This window comes from Microtus ochrogaster, unplaced genomic scaffold (genome assembly GCF_000317375.1).
Source record: "Microtus ochrogaster isolate Prairie Vole_2 unplaced genomic scaffold, MicOch1.0 UNK2, whole genome shotgun sequence".
NCBI lineage: Eukaryota > Metazoa > Chordata > Mammalia > Rodentia > Cricetidae > Microtus > Microtus ochrogaster.
Genome location: NW_004949100.1, coordinates 21,332,056 through 21,350,120, shown reverse-complemented (window position 1 = coordinate 21,350,120; position 18,065 = coordinate 21,332,056). Strand labels below are relative to the sequence as shown.

At 47.5% G+C, this 18,065-nt stretch overlaps 1 protein-coding gene across 1 annotated transcript in view; it reads right to left on the bottom strand.

The window, feature by feature from the left end:
* Positions 1-931: 931 nt before the first annotated feature.
* The window catches only part of Nid1 (nidogen 1), a 76,535-nt gene continuing 59,401 nt past the window's right edge, over positions 932-18,065 (bottom strand). Inside the window, exons 13-20 of the mRNA XM_005365425.3 lie at positions 15,806-16,030; positions 14,102-14,274; positions 11,439-11,565; positions 7,321-7,492; positions 5,677-5,834; positions 4,633-4,756; positions 3,855-3,967; positions 932-1,485 (exon numbers count right to left, since the gene is read on the bottom strand). Of these exons, the coding sequence (XP_005365482.1) occupies positions 1,364-1,485; positions 3,855-3,967; positions 4,633-4,756; positions 5,677-5,834; positions 7,321-7,492; positions 11,439-11,565; positions 14,102-14,274; positions 15,806-16,030 (1,214 nt within the window). The 3' untranslated portion in view covers positions 932-1,363. The remainder of the gene's footprint in view (positions 1,486-3,854; positions 3,968-4,632; positions 4,757-5,676; positions 5,835-7,320; positions 7,493-11,438; positions 11,566-14,101; positions 14,275-15,805; positions 16,031-18,065) is intronic.

Here is an 18,065-nt window from a genome sequence, read left to right as displayed (position 1 = left end):
TTGTAGTCCAGGCTGGCCTCGAACTCACAGAGATCCACCTGCCTCTGCCTCCCGAGTGCTGGGATTAAAGGCGTGCGCCACCACCGCCCGGCCAGGGGATATTTTTTAAACTAATAATTGACAGAAACACGGAGGCAGCAACTTGAACTACACCAATGAGCAATTAGAGGTCTGAACAGCTAACAGAAATATCCCAATTAGATCTTTCCAGATTGGGTCTTCAGATGAAGATCTAGCCAGCAAAAGCCATAGAGAGGGGGAGAAACAAAGGCACAATTCTAAAATTAGAGGGCTATGATGGGCCACTACTTTGTTCAAGCCCTACCCAAGCCTGGGCCCCAGATGACTGTCCATGAGAATACTTAGAAACCGGTACCAAGAATGTGGCTGAAGATTCACATGGCGTCCCAGACCAGATGCTAATACAGGTACTTCGACAGAGAGGAAGAATTTGCCACAATTCAAGACACATCAAAGTCCCCTGTCCTCAAACATCTTGACTCTACATCTTGAATCCCTCTCACAGGACGTGTCTTTGACTTACCCACTAGCTTATCAGCGACCATTGCTAAAATACCGGGACTTTTTAAATCTGGGAGGGGTTGCTTCTTACCATTCATCAAATACCAAGAGTTTCTAGGCTTTGATCACATGGCAAACCACGCTAACTGAAGTCAGTCTTAGATGGGGAAGGTGGTTCAGAGCGGGAGTAGTTAGATAGGAGCATGGAGACAGAGATTGGCGTACCAAGAGAAAAAGGATGCCTCATAACCTTGCCTAAGCTGGACCTGGATGCTGTGTTGAGAAACTGACAAATTCTCAGGCACCTCAGAGAGTAATGGCTGAGCTTGTAATGCCACAGACAAGGACTAGGTGTGGGGGCTGTGTTTACTGTGGAGGACCCTAAGACTAGGAAAAGTTCCTAAACTTTCATACTGAAAAAAATTTCTTTTTGAGAAAGGGTATCATGTAATCCATACTGCCTTTGAACCCTGCTACACAGACAAGATTGGTCTTGAACTCCTGATCTTCCCGCCTCTGCCTCTCAAGTGCCAGGGTTACAAGCATGCACCATTATGTTGGCTTTTTATCCAGAACTCTATAATCTTGTCTGAAGACTGGAGTCCGGGAATGTGGGGGGCCCTGCCTTCATTTGGGGTAGAGACTTTCTCATTACTGACTTGGGGTGATTGTTTTAGGGGAGGGTAAGGGGACGTTGTGAGGGCTCAGGGTAGGCTAGACCTGGGCCCAGTGGTCAGTCCACTGCAGGACAGTTTTCAGTCCGTTCTTTTGTTCCGGTCAAGTCATTTCAAGTAGCGTGTTACTGTGAAATACTTGGAGAGGGAGCAAGGCATTCTTGACATCACTTCTGTTCAATGCAGTCAACTCCCAGGGTGTTGTCAGGACATCGGCAGGTTCTGCTCCCCGGGGTAGGCAAGCAGAGGTGGGTACAGCCACCATTATTCACTGAGCAGTAGTTGTGGCCTGGAAAAGATGGAAATCCGCATCAGAGTCTCCTCTCTAGACTGACCTGACATCTACAGCAGCCTCCCTGTTCACCTCCTCGTAGGTTCAAGGGCCCAAGATAAGCTACTTGTTCCCCTGACACAAATAAGACAAGCAAGAACAAGCATTCCTGATTTGGAAGTGTGGTTAATGTGGATTGTCAGCCTGGTGGAATTTAGAAACAACAAAGTCACACGTCTGGGTATGTCTGTCAGGAGTTTCTCATTGTCTTTTTTGGGGGATGGGGGTTCAAGAAGGGGTTTCTCTGTAGCTTTGGAGTCTGTCCTGGAACTAGCTCTGTAGACCAGGCTGGCCTCGGACTCTCAGAGATCCACCTGCCTTTGCCTCCCCAGTGCTGAGATTAAAGGTGTGTGCCACCACCGCGTGGCCTGCTAGGAGTTTCTACATGAAGTTAATTGAGACGGGAAAATCCACCCTACACCATCCCATGGACTGGTTCCTGGAATAAGAAATGAGAAGAAAGTTGAGCACCAGCAGCTCTCGTCTCTCTTTGCGTCCTGACTCCGGGTACAGTGTGACCAGCTGCCTCACACTCCTGCCACCTTGTTGACGCTTCCCTTAAACTGTGAGCCACAGAAAATCCTCCCCGCTTAAGTTGCTTTTCAGGCATTTTGCCACAGCAATGAGAAAAGGAACTAGCGCAGAGTTTATTCCACAGATCACGGGGAGGGGAGGGCTCTCCAACCCTGTGGTGGAATGTTTAACTACGTAAAGATGTGTACATTTATTCGTGGCTGGGGATATTACTGTAACTGTGTGAAGGCATGTTACACTTGTTTCTGCTGCCTTGGCTAACAATGTAAGGATGTGTCACGTTTGTTTCTGCTGCATTTGTTTAATTGTGTAAAGATGTGTTGCATCTGTTTCAGCTTGCCTGCCTACAGCACCCGACTAGTCTAATAAAGAACTGAACGGCCAATAGGTAGGCAGAGAAAGGATAGGTGAGGTCGGCAGGCAGAGAGAATAAATAGGAGAAATCTAGGCTTGAAAGAAGAAGAGAGGAAAAAGAAAGAGGGGGACACACCCAGGGCAAGAAGCCAGGCAACTGCCAGCCGGCCAGACACAAGAAGCAGCGAGAGTAAGATATACAGAAGGAAAGAAAAAAGTAAAAAGCCCCAAGGCAAAAGGTAGATAAAGAGAAACAAATTAAGTTAAGAGCGAGCCAGAAATGAGCCCAAGCTAGGCCAAGCACTCCTAACTTACAAGATGTCAGAGAGAAGGCCTGGCACACCGCTCCAACATGGAGCTGAAACAAAATGCAGTTATTTCCCCTCCAACACGCCCATGGCCTCCCACTGACTGGCAGCAGGCAAGAAAGAAGACAGCTTAGGAAAGAAGGCTTTGAGAGGAGGCACAGCTCAACACAGACTCTGGATCCAGGCCACCGGGACCCCCCCTGCAGCTCTGCTGCTGCAGCAGCAGGATTCTGAGCTTGCTGCTTGCATTTCCTTGTGCATGATATGGGAATAAGAGCATCATCCACACAAGGCAACTTAAATGAACTAATGAACAAAAGGAACCCAGAACCGTGAGATGAAATGTATAAGATACCCAAACCACACAAATTGTGTGTGTGTACCATGCATGCATATCCATGCATATGTAGGTGCTTGTATGTGTGCATGCATGTGGAGATTAGAGAACAACCTCAGTTAGCACTGTCTCTCTTTTGAGACGGAACCCTCTCATTGGCCTGGAATTTTCCAGTAGGCTAGGCCGGCGAGCTAGTAAGCCCTAACCCCCACCCCCTTGTCTTTGCCTTCCCATTGTTGTAATAACATCACCAGGCCTAGCTTGTTACGTGGGTTCTGGGGATTGAACTCAGGTCCCGATGCCTGCAAGGCATGTGCTTTAGTTGCTGAGCCATCTTTCCTGTCCTGCCATTTTTCTTATAAGTCATTTTTATTTTTATTAGGCCAAATGGGAGAATGTTTAAAAATATCCGTGATTCAACAGTGAGTTCCTTTGTGGCCCCTGGTGACTGTACACTTCAAGGCTCAGCCCGAGACTCAAGGTGTTTCCTGACCACATCTATGCCGTAGCTTCATGCCTCTCATCTATGCCTCTGGCTCCCCATTCAGTAATGAAGACTTATGGTGGAAGTGACCGCATCTCATCCACTATGGCTACAAGCAGCAATACGCAGGCTTGGAGCCTCAGGACACCCCCCAGATCGCAGAGAAAGCAATGATGGACTGAAGGATCCTTCAGGACGGATATTCAGGATGCTCAAGTTGGGCTTTCTACAAGAAGGAGCTCTGGGGTATACTGAGTCACCATGATACTTATGTGTTGACCTCACAAATTCAGGAGCAAGGATGTGTTACCTTGGGGGCACTGGGAGGGGGCAATGGTGATGCCGTAGAGCCGGGTCTGCTTGTGCGGGTGGAAGGTATCCATCTCTTTGGATACAGCAAGGTCCATGGCAATCACTGAATTCCTGCAAAGCACCAAGGCACAGTAATCATGCATCTGACGGCTTGAACTGTTCTCAAGGGGTTACTCATCCTTGTCTGTGGCTTGGAAGAGAAAAGATGTGGTGTCCTGCTCTCTGTATAATCCTTCCTCCCCCTTGGCCGAGTAAAGCCTGCAGCTCTTAGTTTTGTTTTTTGTTTGTTTTTTTTTTATATATATATATAAATAAAGGCCAAAATAACCTAGCTCTCCCCTCTACTCTAAATTCTAGGTGACATATAGGCTCTTCTGGCCAACCGCCTCCTTGGTGTGACCCTCCCTTTGAAGGAAGGTTTGGCTCAGAAGCAGCTGGGGCAATAGTGCAGTTTTAAAACTACTTAGATGTAGATGTATGATATAATCATAGAGCCCACCAGCCATGTGACCCCAGGCGGCTCCCGGAGAAAGAGCAGGCGTGCTCAGGAAGTCCCAGGTTCAGGGATTATCAACAACACCTCTGCTTCTCCCTGAGATTTGCAAACCCTCTTCTTCTACCTTCTTCCACGTCTCCTGACAGCCAGGAAGAGGGAAGAAACAGGCGTCGCTGGAGGTCAAAGGTTAGCACAAGAGGCCTGGGGCAAAGCCCTTCAAGGCCTCCACAGACAAAGGGAAGGACACAGTTCTGCCCCCACGTGACAGCAGCCTACTTACGTCTTCCAGTCTGTGTAGTACAAATTCTTCCCATAGCTCGTCACCGCAAAAGGATACTGGAGCCCTTCGAGAACCCTGCGTCTGCCGGGCTGAGCTGGGTTCAGGCATTCTGCTCTATGGGTGCCTGTGTGCAGCAAACACAAGTTGGTCATTGTTCATGCAAGAAATGGGACCTTTGTGTCAGAAAGTAAGAGTCTGAAAGACAAGGGCGGTGGAGCCCAGTGTTGCCAAGGCCTGTCCTGAGCAACACAGAGGGCGGCTCATCAGCGCTGACAGCCCATTTCTGCCTCCTATCTTTTCCCTTTCATCAACCTACACCCACCTGAGTTCCAGCACCCACACCTGGCCCCACTGAGGAGCTGTGAGCCAGGGCAGAGAAGTCACAGCCTGTTCTGGCCTTGCCAGCACTTTGTCTCAGGAGGAACCCCACTATCTTCTGGCTTTTGCTCAAGCTCCTCCTCTCTAAGCCTCCCTGGACCCTTTCTTCCCAGAGAGGGAGCACTGAAGAACTGCAACAGATCAGCAGTTAGGGACTGGCTGCCAATAGTGTCCGCAGGATGGATATGCTTGTACAAGCGTGAAAATGTTCACACCCGCTCTCTGTCCTAACTAGCTGTGGGACAGACTTTCATGGGGAAAGAGGAAGGATGGGCCCCTGGATGAGCATCGTTTCCACATCTCATCTCAAGCCCGAGGGACACCCTGCACAGCTGAAGCAGGAGCACATTGGGGACTCTATGCAGGATGCTCTATTAGCTCTGCAGACATAGCATGCAGTCCTCAGGAACCTCCCACCAGGATAGGGGTCGGCCGTTTTGCTATGTACAGCCATATAGCAATGACTTCAGGTTCTGCAGGTCAAAAGACAAAACCAACGATGATACCGGGTATTTATAACACTTGGAATGGTAACATTTAACAATATAAAAGTCATTCCAAGCTTGTTCGCTGTACAGAAACAGGCAGTGGATGGGATTTGCTAACTCTAGAGCAAGGGGAGTGGAGAGAGAAAATGCAAGCACACGGTCTCAAGCTTCCTGTTACCTGCATCCACCCAGCAGAGCTGAGACGAGAATGGATCAAAGGTGAGGCCATTGGGCAGGCCCAGGTTGTCCTGTGCTAGAATCCTCCGGTTGGTGCCATCCATGTAAGAAGTCTCAATTTTGGGGCTTTCTCTGTTCCAATCTGTCCAATAAAGGTTCCTGAATAGGTAACAGGGGAGAAAGAGGAAGCAAGATCCTGAAAACACTTAAGCTAAGAGGGATTTTAGGCTTACCTTGACTCTTTGCTCAAACTGGGTTATCTGTTACTAACAAATTCTATTTCCTTTATAGTATCTTGGAAAAGCTAGTAAGCAAATGTGGAGGTCTGGGGCAGGGGCAGGGGCAGGTCAGTGGGTAAAGAAAGTCAGGACCTGTGTTCAATCCCCAGGACCATGGGAGGAAAAAAAAAATAGTCGAGCATTTGGTGACTGAGGCTTGCAATCTCAGTGCTGGGGAGGAGGCAGACGGGTCACTGGGTCTCTCTGGCTAGCAGCCGGCCCTACTTGGGAAGGGACAGGCCAGTGAGAAACCCTGCTCAAGGGTGCAAAACGTGGGCACCGCTTGAAGGATGGTACCCAAGGTTTGTCACCAAACACACAAGCACACATAAACTTTGGACCTGACATACACAAACAGTAATGCCCTGAGTAATAAACCTGTGCAGGAGGCCACAGTGGAGCAAAATGGTTTGACTAAAGCAAGATGTAGACAGCAGCAAGGTAGTGATGGAGATGCCTGCCATACGAGAGGTAGCTGAGCGGCCATAGCACAAGGGATGTTGTTTCTAAGGGAAGGCATCAAAATGTCTAGGAGCGGGGTGCGGCACCTGGGTAATAAGATTGAGAACTTGTCATAGGATGAAAAGAGGAAGCTGCAATGGGCTGAAGAGGCCCTCCGGAAGGGGACCCCAGGACACTCGAGCTACACCTGCTCCAACACGGAATGACAGGGACATGGTTAGGCCAGCCCCATGCTCTCGAGGCATTCACGCGAACTAAGTGAATAGTGGCGTTTCATTTGCATATTTTTAATAAATAAAGCTTGCCTGAAGATCAGAGAGTAAAACAGTCCCGCTGGTCAGCCTTACAGACCAAGCAGTGTGACACACACCTTTAATCCCAGCAGCCACGCTAGCTTGCCATAGAAACCAGGCAATGCATGCCTTTAATCCCAGTGGCTCTTGTCTTTAATCCCAGCCCTAGAGAGGGTTATAAAAAGGGAGACAGCTCTCAGTCTCGGTCTCATTCTGAGATTCCTGGAGTCAGGATCACCATTTCGGACTGAGGTAGAGGTAAGAACCAGTGGCTGGGCTGTTTTACTTTTCTGGTATTCAGGTTGAACCTCAATAACTGTCTCTGGGTTTTTATTAGTTGTGCTACAGTTCACATTCACTATGCAGAAATTACTCGCTTTCTGAGCTGTCACCCTACAAAGTCTCTTGACAAAAGCGTGAAACTGGAACACAGCCTGAAGTCCACATTGTGATTAACTGTGCCCACATCTCATCAGCTGGTAGACTCTGTTTCCTCTTTCATGGATGAAACCTCTCAGGAGAACAGCGCTGGCATTAGAACCTCCTCTGAGTCCATGCAAAAAATCCAGAGACTAAAAAGGAGACTTGCAACGTGTATATAAGCAGACCTACCCTCCCACGGCGTCTGTCACAATGCCCCTGGGATTCACCAAACCCGTGTCGAACAGCACTCGGCGCTGTGAGCCGTCCATCTTTGCCACTTCTATCCGATCCAGCTGAGAGTCTGTCCAGAAGATGCTGCGGCCAAGATGGTCAAGGGCAATGCCTTCAGGGCTTCCAAGATCTAGAAGGAAACACTGAGTCATACCCTAGCCGACGAGTTTTCAGTTGTCTTAGGCATAGTGGTCAAACCTTGAGAAGTCAAATGGGACTATGAAATTCTTACTGCTTATAAGATGAGCAATTTTCCAAGTGACAAATTCAAAAATGCTACCCAACCATCCATCCTCAGCTACTGGTGGGTACCACACCGGGCACCTGGAAGGTCACTGTGACAAAGATACAGCCATGCCCATTAAGAAGCGCACAGCCAACCACCATTCAAACTGAGGCCTAGTTTCTATGGGTATATATAGATACAGGATCAACTTAAGTTCACCAGGGAAGGTTTCTGGAAAAGTGGGCATCTGTAGAAGCTGGTTCCTGAAGGACCAATGAGAGTCTATCGGACAAGGGTCTCGAATAAGTGTTTTCAGATCTAGAGAAGACTACAAGAGGCTTGAAGTGGGCTGCAAGCAATTTATATGGCCAGAGACTGTGAGAGTGAGGGAGTGGCCCTCAGTGAGATGAGGATGGAGGTGAGGAACTCAAGAGTGTGTCTCACAAATGAACAGGAAACACGAAGATGGAATGGTAGAGTTTTCCTCCCTTGGTAATTCCGGGGCAGGGAGGCATTTCAGGAAGCAACATTGGCAATGACACTGTCAGTCCTTGAGCGCGAGTATAAAGATAAAAAGAAGGTGCTGGTGATTACAAACTACACTCCCCACAGTCTCCACTGAACAACAACAATAGCAGTCAAGACACAGGTTGGCACCGTGAAACAAATAGTCCACGGAAGTCACTGTAAGTGGAAAATACGGAATGACATTGTAGGATTTATGGCATCCTTGAGATTCTTCCCTGTCCTATGCAGCGGACGTTAGCTCGGCTGGAGTGAGAGCAGGAACCCAACAAGCTGCACCGCGCCAGGTATCTGGTGTTTGAGCAAATCACCCTGCACTCGCTCATCTATATAGAAGCAACTCAACCTTTGACCTCAGCCTTTCCTGGAATAGAGCACGGTGCGAGAACAGCAGTTTCTGTCAGAGGCTAAGGAGATAGCTCAGTCCATAGTGTTTGTTGTGCAAGCACAAAGACCTAAACTCAATCCCTAGTACTCAAAAAATAAAATAAAATAAATTAAAAAAAATACCTATAATCCCAGCACTGGGCAGGCAAAACCAGGGTTTGCTGGTCTCCAGGCTAGACCAATCAATGATCTCCAGGTTCAATAAGAGACCCCATCACAAAAAGAAAAAAAAAAGAAAAAAGAAAAAAGTGGCGAGGGTGAGTGATTGTGGTAATCACCTGATGTTGGCAGGCACACGTGCGTGCACCCACCACCCACATGTGCACACACAGCCCTCTGACGGGAGCCCAACCAGAGGACAGTGATTCAGAACCACCAACAGTTAACATATGGTTTATTATTCATACCCAAAGAAGAGCTGTATAAAGTACAGTTTTTTCCCACACCATGAGAGGCCCAGGAACAATGAAACTGCCTCCCAGGGGCTCCCTGTGGTTTTCAAACACACACACACACACACACACACACACACACACACACACACACACACACACACCAGCAGCCACTCAGTCTGGGGAAAACTTGGAATGAGCACATCCTGTGGGACAGCCCTGAGCAACTCTCAAACACTGCAGGAAGAGGGGCTGCCCAGCCTGACTCAGGGCATCCAGAGGAAGCCTAGGAGGAGCGTACGTCATACCACCGTCCACACTGTCATCCTCTTCTTCATAGCCCTGCTCCTGATCTCAGACCCAAGAGCCACTGAGCCATTTTTCCTTCCAAACAAGAAAATGTAGTTCTGTGAGCTACACTTTGCAGAGGAATGGGCTGGAAAAACACCCCCAACTGTGTTGAAGGAAAGGAGACGGCAAGGGGAGAGGTTTTCCCTTACTGCTGTGTGAAAAGGAAACTGAGTACGACACCAGGCAAGGAGGCCTCAGGAGGAGGAGAACACGTCTCCAACACCTCCCCAGAACTGCGCTGGACGTCCATCTTAGCCGAAATCACTTTAGCTCTTACAGCCCTCACTACGCTTAAAGGCCCCTTGGCAGATTTCCGGTGCCAAAGGCGACAGGAAATAGCAGACAGTGACCTATTCCCCTCTTCAACTGGATTTGGAAATCAAATCAGAGATAACAGCAACAGCGTTTTCCACAGAGAGGTAAAAGGCGCTTTCAAAGTTCTCTTTTGTTAAGCCAGAGTTCGAAAGCTAACCAATATCATCAAAATACCCTGTCAGCTTCCAGAAAAGGATTTGAGGGCTGTGTGCAAAGCCAGGGCTGTTTCACTCAGAGTCAGCTTGATTCCTGACATGTTATCTCTAAGGAAGGAAATAAGGAAGGGGGGAAATGGCCAATGGCCACGGGGTGCAGCAGAGGCGTGCTTGCGTTTGGCTCCCAAGTTAAAGGTAATGCAAAGCAAGGCTTCGATTTCAAAGGTGTCTCTTCCACCTAAATATTTTGCAGAGGAACTGGAGGACTTCATACAGCTAATGGCAGCACGACAACGCCTTCCCATAAACGATGAGTCACAACTGGAGCATCCATCTCAAGTTCCTCGACCACGTCAGTACAGGGACCTTTTACAGATCCTGGAGGTTTTGGTAAAATGACTAAACATACTCATGTGAAATAGAGTTTAAAAAAATAAACGAACAGACTGAGGGTTCAACCAGATCCTCACACATGCGAGGCAAACGCTCTAGCACTGAGCCGTATCCCCAACTCTCTTACAACTTTCCATTTTGAGACAGGGCCTTACAAGTCGCCCAGGCTGACCTTGAATTTGTGGTCCTTTTGCCTCTCACGTGGCTGGGAGGACAAGCCTACAGAAGCAGGCCTTACTACTCTTTATTTATTGAAAGAAGGTATTAAAATGACGTCTATTTCTTTGTTCAAGCAGGCATCTAGATGAGGTTAAGTATTGAAGTTAGGCTGTGTCAGCACAATGCACGCCTTATCATAAATTAATCAAAACAGAATTCTCTGTGAGAGGCAATCCCAGCTAGTTGAACTCCAGGTTGGAACTAGCGAGAAGAAAGGTATGTTGAGTTAGGGAAGAGAATCTACCCCCATCCCAAGATGCTTTACATTGAAACGACTGCTCTTTCACTCCAACATGGCCTTGGGAATAGACACTACTTCCAGAGCGTGGCTGTGGTGATCACAGTTGTAACCAGTACCAGGGAGGAAGAGGCATGAGAAGCAGGACTTCCAGGCTAGCCAGGGCTACTGAGCATCGGGTTAAAATAAATATATAGTAGCCAAAATAGTTCAGTTGGGAGCATGTTAAACTAAAGATGTAAATAAGTAAATAAGCAAGCGGAGTGGCGGTGCTGGCATATAATCCCAACACCTAGGAGACAGAGGCTGGAAGATCATGAGTTCAAGGTCATCCTCAGCTATTAATATGTTTGAGAGTAGCCTGGGTTACTGGGTTACATGAGATCATATCTCAAAAACCAAAGAAATAGTCTTCAGCTTCTGGGTGAGCATCTAACAGTATGTTTGTGGGTTTTTCGATGTTCCTTCCAACCACTGCCCTGAATAAACCCTCACGGAGCACGCGGCGGAGCAGACTCTATGAGAAGCAATTGCAGGCTCAGAAGCTACTGGACGAAATGGAACGGTGAGTTTAGTCTCATGATCCACAATGACGGACTATGCACGCTTCCAGAGAAAGGTCCAGGTTTGCTTCAGTTTTATTATCCTGAGACAAGCAGCTAACCTCAGTCAGGATGTTCCGATTTAATGACTCAGGAAACCCATGGCAAACTTCAGAGGGGCTGAAAAGGGTGGAGAGTGTGAGGGGTGGGGTGGGGGGGCAGAGGACCCACCCCTTGCAAACCAAGCAGCTTCCTCTCCATCCTTCACCTCCTACCCAGAGCAATGTGGGCTCCTAGAAGCAGCACGTAAAGGGACACTATTTGCTTGTTCACCTTGTCGAATGATGGTGGTTGGCTCTCCGCCATGCAGGCTAGCTCTCCCAATGGAAGGCTCGCTGATGTCGGTCCAGTAAACCACCTTGTCCACACAGTCGAAGGCTAGTCCAATGATGACTTTTGCCTGGAAGTGATACGAGTCAGTGATTGAGGACAGTTCACCCAGCAGCTAGTGTTGCCTTGAACTTTCCCGTGTGCCTATATAGCCTCAGATAGTATTTTAAATAAGAAAATATGTTTTGTTCACATTTTTTATTGTTGAATTGTAGAAACTATATAGTTTAGAAAAAACTTTTTCTCTTTTCTAAATACGTGTGTGTGTGTGTGTGTGTGTGTGTCTGTGTATGCAGCACAGACGTTCACGTGCCCTTGGAGACCTGAAGAGAACGTTTGATCCCCTGGAGTCAGAGTCACAGGTATTTGTGAACAGACTAACTTGGGTGCTGGGAACCAAATGGGTCCTCTACAAAGCAGCAAGTGCTCTTAGCCTCTGAGCTATCTTTCCAGCCCCAAGAACGAGCATTTCAAATGTACAAGATCCTTCAATGAGTACTACAAAGCATTAAGGAGAAAATTAAAGATGACCCAGGAAACTAGAAAGAGATAAATCAGGCTAATGGATTCTGCAATTTAATATCGCTAAGACATCAGTTTCAGTGACTCAGTGTCTCCTTTGTTAAAGCTATCAAGCTGTTTGGTTTTGCTTATGTTTGATTGTTGACATAACACTGGCTGGCCTGGAACTCCCTATGTAGGCCAGGCTAACTTGGAACACAGATCTACTTCCTGCCTGCTGGGATTAAAGAAAGGCATGAACACGACACATGGCTGGCTGTTTTGTTTTTGTTTCGTTTTCTGTGGAACAAGAAATTTATTTTAAAACATGATAGGAACATACAAACAACAGTAGCAATGTGTTGGGAGAAGCTGCTTGTTTGTTTCCCGGCTGCCCAGACTTTCAAAATAATCACACAGAAACTGTATTATTTGCAATACTGTTTGGCTGATAGCTTAAGCGTATTTCTGGCTAACTCTTATATCTTAAATTAACCCATTTCTATTAATCTGTATATCGCCATGTGTCTGTGACTTACCAGCAAGGTTCCAATGGGCTCCTGCTGATGTGGAGGCTTCTGTCTCCTGCGGGCGGCTACATGGCTTCTCTCTGACTCCACCTACTCTCCCTATATATCTCTTTCAGCCCGGCTTTACTCTGTTAAGCCATTGGCCAAAAGCAGCTTCTTTATTAACCAATGGCAATAAAACATATTCATAGCATACAGAGTGGAATCCCACATCAACAATGAGTCTGCTCATGTCTATAATCTCAGAACCTGGCAGATAGAGGCCAAGGAGTCCAAAGCTAGCTTTGACTACAGTAACATGTAGTTATTAGGCTAGCCAGAGCTACAAAATAAGACTGTTTCAAAAAATAAACAAATAAGCCAGGCGGTGGTGGCGGCAGACGTCTTCAATCCCAGCACTCGGGAGGCAGAGGCAGGCGATCTCTGTGAGTTCAAGGCCAGCCTGGTCTACAAGAGCTAGTTCCAGGACAGGAACCAAAAAAAAAGCTACGGAGAAACCCTGCCTAGAAAAATCCAAATAAATAAATAAATAGCCGGGCAGTGGTGGCGGCACATGTCTTTAATCCCAGCACTTTAATCCCAGACAGAGAGAAGCAGATCTCTGTGAGTTTGAGGCCAGCCTGGTCTAACAAGAGCTACTTCCAGGATAGGCACCAAAGCTATACAGAGAAACCCTGTCTCAAAAAAACAAAAAACAAAACAAAACAAATAAAAGTCTAATTTAGCCCAAAGAGTTAAACTCAAATCTCCCTGACTTTGAAATCTCCTATAGTCAAGACTGAGTGGCACTGACCGCCCTAGGGTCTTCTGGAAGATTGGCACAGCAGACCAGAGCACCCACAAACAGCCTTTCACTGATGACTTACGTGGTATTTTTGACAAAGGTACCCTGGTGCCAGGCAAGTAATATGGTTTTCTTAACAAATGGTGCCCTATCGTCTGAATAAACACATGGGGGCTCCCCTTGCAACCCTCTGGCTGACCTTATACCATAATTAAGAAATTAAAGGCTGAATCTTTCCTTTCAGAAATCATGAGAGAACATCTTCAGAGCGTTCTGAATAAACCCATCGCCAGGCCAAGCTCGGGCTGATTCCGGAGCACGGAACCACACTTGTCAATTTGTTACAGTGGCTCGTAAAAGGGAATACATTGCGCATTTAGACTTCATTTGTCTGTTAAGTGTGCAAATGGAAGCTGTATTACATTAGAATACAAATATTACTACTATCTTGGTTTCATATTATATTACACATAGCTATTAATGATTTGGGTATTATAATATAGTGTGTGATGATACTGATATTATAATATAGTATGTGATATTATACTATGCAAAAGCATATAGTACAGTATATTTAGCTATTATCTTGATATTACACTGTCTTGTATTACACCGTCTTGCTATTATGCTATATTATATTTTGTTATATTATACATAGTTATTAATCATATTAGCTTTAAATTATATTGTGTTGTATCATATTTTCTTGTATTACATTCCACTACTATCTTATATACAGCCACATCTCTAGAGCTGGGACCGTCCTCAGGGCTAGTCAGCCAATAACTCACAGGGATATGGAGAAAGGTCTTGGCTTCTGTCTTCTTCATGGAATTTCCCTCCAAAGGCAGGCGTTCAATCTTCCCAGTCTGGGCAAAGAGTAAGTGAGTCCCTGGGGGTAGGGGGATGACGGCTGTAGGTACTACGGGTCTCTGGTGAATAGGGGGAGCCACTGTACTCAGACCTAGAGGGCGAGAGAAAGTCGTGAGTGGGAGCTGGGATACCGAAAATGCACAGGCACATTCTAATGCTCGGACATGCAGATGAATCCATGCGGACATGTGTGAGCACACACGTACATAAACATGCGCGTATGTTCATACAAATATATGTGTATGTGTGCTCGTGCACCCATCTACATGTCACCCATACCCCAGGTCTTGTCACATTTATTGCATGCACACAGCACAGCCAGTCACACAGCACCCATTTTCTGTCTGAAAACTCTAAGAGGCAGAAAGCCTTCATCCAGTCAAAGGGCACTGGGAAAAAGACAGGGCAAAACATGAGTTTAGTGTTAGAGGTGCAGTGGGGTGGAGCGCTAAACCTGCTCCCTCTTATACAATGACTTGATTGTGCTCGGGCTGGGAGCAACAGCCCTGACTCCTCTGCCTGCAAGGAGTGATATCTTTAACACTGGGTGGAGAAAGTTATCACTGAGGGCTGCCACACTCTGGCCATTGCTCTGAGACGGGGCATCCTCCAACCTCACAAGCAGAACCATGTCCACCTAGGTTCTTAAAACCGATAGGCCAGCCACGGGCTCATCCATCCTCTAATGTGGCCTGGCCTCCTTGACTTGTTGTGACCTCCTGACCTTCACCCCGCTGGCTCCCTAACTCCCTCAGCAAAGGGACAACTGTGGGTTGGGGGCGGGAGGGCATGGGGCAGGTCATGGGCTGGCCGGGTACTATCTGTCTTTCTACTGTGCACATAGGGCATGTGCCTGTCTGGGCTTCTCTTTCGCTGTCTAAATGGAGAGCTGGCTGGATGTGGAGCATACTTGTAATTCCAGCACTTAGGCAAAGGTGAGAGGCTCAAGAATTCAAGTTTATCTTGTGGCTACCACAGTTACATTGTCAGTTAAAGACAAGCCCCCAACATGAGATCCTGCCTCAGAAATATAAAAAAAAAAAAAAAAAAGACTAGGGCATATTAAGGTCCAAGGGCCTAGCTGTATAGGAACATGCATTGAAAAGATAAAAATAGGCATCTCAGGGGCTGGAGAGATGGCTCAGTGGTTAAGAGCACTGACTGCTCTTCCAGAGGTTCTGAGTTCAATTCCCAGCAACCACATGGTGGCTCACAACCATCTGTAATGAGACCTGGCGCCCCCTTCTGGCATGTGGGCACACATGGAAGGAATGTTGTACACATAATAAATAAATAAATCTTTAAAAAAAAAAAATAGGCATCTCCACTAGAGCAAGCAAGGCTTTGAGGAGAACCAAGGGACCAAAGCATCCCTGATTTGCCACAAAGCCCAGTAGTCCAAAGCCTGGCCTCCCTGTGTCTGCCACAGGCCCTACTTGGAATGGTCACAGAGCACATGAATACCCAGAGATGGACGAGAAGTGCATTTACGGAGGTGGGGAGGAGGGCAGAAGATGACAGGTGGAGGGTTGGTAGCATGTGATGAACAGGGAAACCAGGCAGAACATCCACTAACAAAGGCCATTCTGGTCTTCGCGTCTACACGAGAGAGGTCCACTTACATGGGGGCCTCATCCCGGGCCGGGTACGGGTACCCTCCAGCTCCCGGCCGTCGCGGTCCACACACCAGCAGTAGCCAGTTCCGTGGTGGCACTGGGTGGGTTCATAGTGCCCGTACTCATCACACTGGGGTACAAACATGCCCAGCCTGGGCTGCTGGGCATCTGCCACCCCTGCTGCTCCAAGGATGTGCTCTCGTTCCAGTTGACACCGGGTTTTCTCCACCTCTGTCGATGACAAGCAAGGCTGAATGTCAGTGGGGCCGTACACAGTGTTCCCAAAGCCATTTGTCAGACCTGGACCACAAAGGTGCCCTGTCATCACTGGAGTTTGTTCATTTTTCTTTTCCAGTTTAAAACCTCATTATGAGAGAAAGGGATGTAGCTCAGTTGGTGAATTGACTGCATAGCCTGCAACAAGCTCTGGGCTCACAAGTCCAAGGTCATCGTCAGCTCTGTGAGGTCGTGACTAGCTTGACCTTGTCCCTACCACCTTCCAAAAATCATAATTTAAAAAAAAAAAACAAAAACACCTACATCATGCCATGCATGGGAGACAGAAATAGGTGGATCTCTGTGACTTCAAGGCCAACCTAGTCACTATAGTAACACCCTGTCTTTACAAAAAAAAAAAAAATCAAAATATTATTTATACCTGTAGATTTTCTTTCCTACAGTTCTTTTAAAAATTAACTCAAAACAGATGTAACGTAAGATGAAATACTTCTAACTGAACAATCCCATGGCATTTGGCACATCCACAGTGATGACGAGCTATGGTAGCAGTTTATATCTGAATCCTTTTCATTACCCTTAAAGGAAACCTCACGCCTAGTGAGTGGAGGCCGCCATGTGTCCTTCCCCCGCACCCTGGACGTTCCCAGCCTCCGTCCTTTTGTGGACGTTCTCACTTTGTATATTCCATACAAATGGAATCACAGGACATGTGGCCTGCGCCTGGCTTTCTGAGCTCATCTTCCAGGCCCATCCTCGCCACGGTGCCCACCAATCCTCCTTTCCCTTCACTGACGGAATGATACAGCATTGTACAGAGAAGCCACATTTTGCTCAACTATGTTTCCACTGATGGATGGCCCTGCCATTTGTTCTGAGGCGTTTTGAGTTCATCTTAAACTCTTCTTTTACCCTCTCAAGCTTCATGTGGTCTACACTGAGACAAAGCCAAAGAATTTAGAGACCAAAGATCAGGAAGCGCACGCCAGCTTCTATGTGTTTCCTTCTGGTGAAGGCTTATGTCTGCCATGAAATCCAGCCTCTGACCTGTCCAGTTCAGATCCCAAAGCAGAGCAGTACTGCCACTGCACGAACTTTAGGAAGTTGGGTCATAGTATAAGCCTGGAGTCTCCGCTCCTGGGGGTGCTGACTCAGAAGGATTAGAGGTTCAAGAAGAAATCCGTCTCAACAAAAGAAAACAAAACTTGACATGGAATAAACAACTCCTCGATGTGCAGAGTTGCAGCTGGCCTCACATTCTCTGGAGTCCAGCCACCACGGGGGACGGCGGAGTGCTCACTTCTGAAGCATGAATCACACAAAGACATTGATGAGAAGCATCCATCCTCCGTGCTACTACTGCTGAGAGCTACACACATCCAAGTCTTAGTGTTTCTTCCTTCTGGGTCCTTCCATGAGCTGTTCTTTGTGCAACACCCCCTTAATTTCCCAGTTGAACCCCTTTTCCATTGCCTGGCCCATCCTCCTGCAGGAGGAGTTCTCACAACCCCGCCCCCATGCTGGGTTTGATGTCTCTGGCATGCTCCCCAGGTCTTCCCGGTGGTCCAGAGACTCTAGGGACCACGACCTGAAGGAGTTGTTCTCGGTCTGCTGAGCAGACCCAGGGCCCTCATCAACTAAGAATTTACAAAGAATTCAAGACTGGACTGGGTGCACACACAAGCATCTTTAGGCCTGCCCTCAGGGAACCACAGCCAGAGGGACACAGCAAGGAGACACATAGGAGAGTTTCTCTCCACTGGGCAGGAAAGCACCAGAAAGCCTGTTGGGTGGCTGGGGGATTGTGATTAAACAGCTCTTAGGTGGGGGTGGGGTGACAACTTTTTGGCTTTGTGTGCCAATGCTGCCTATCACAACTCCCCAACTCTGTGATTTGCTTGATATATAAATTAATGGACATTAAAACTTCATTTACGCCGGGCGGTGGTGGCGCACGCCTTTAATCCCAGCACTTGGGAGGCAGAGGCAGGCGGATCTCTGTGAGTTCGAGACCAGCCTGGTCTACAAG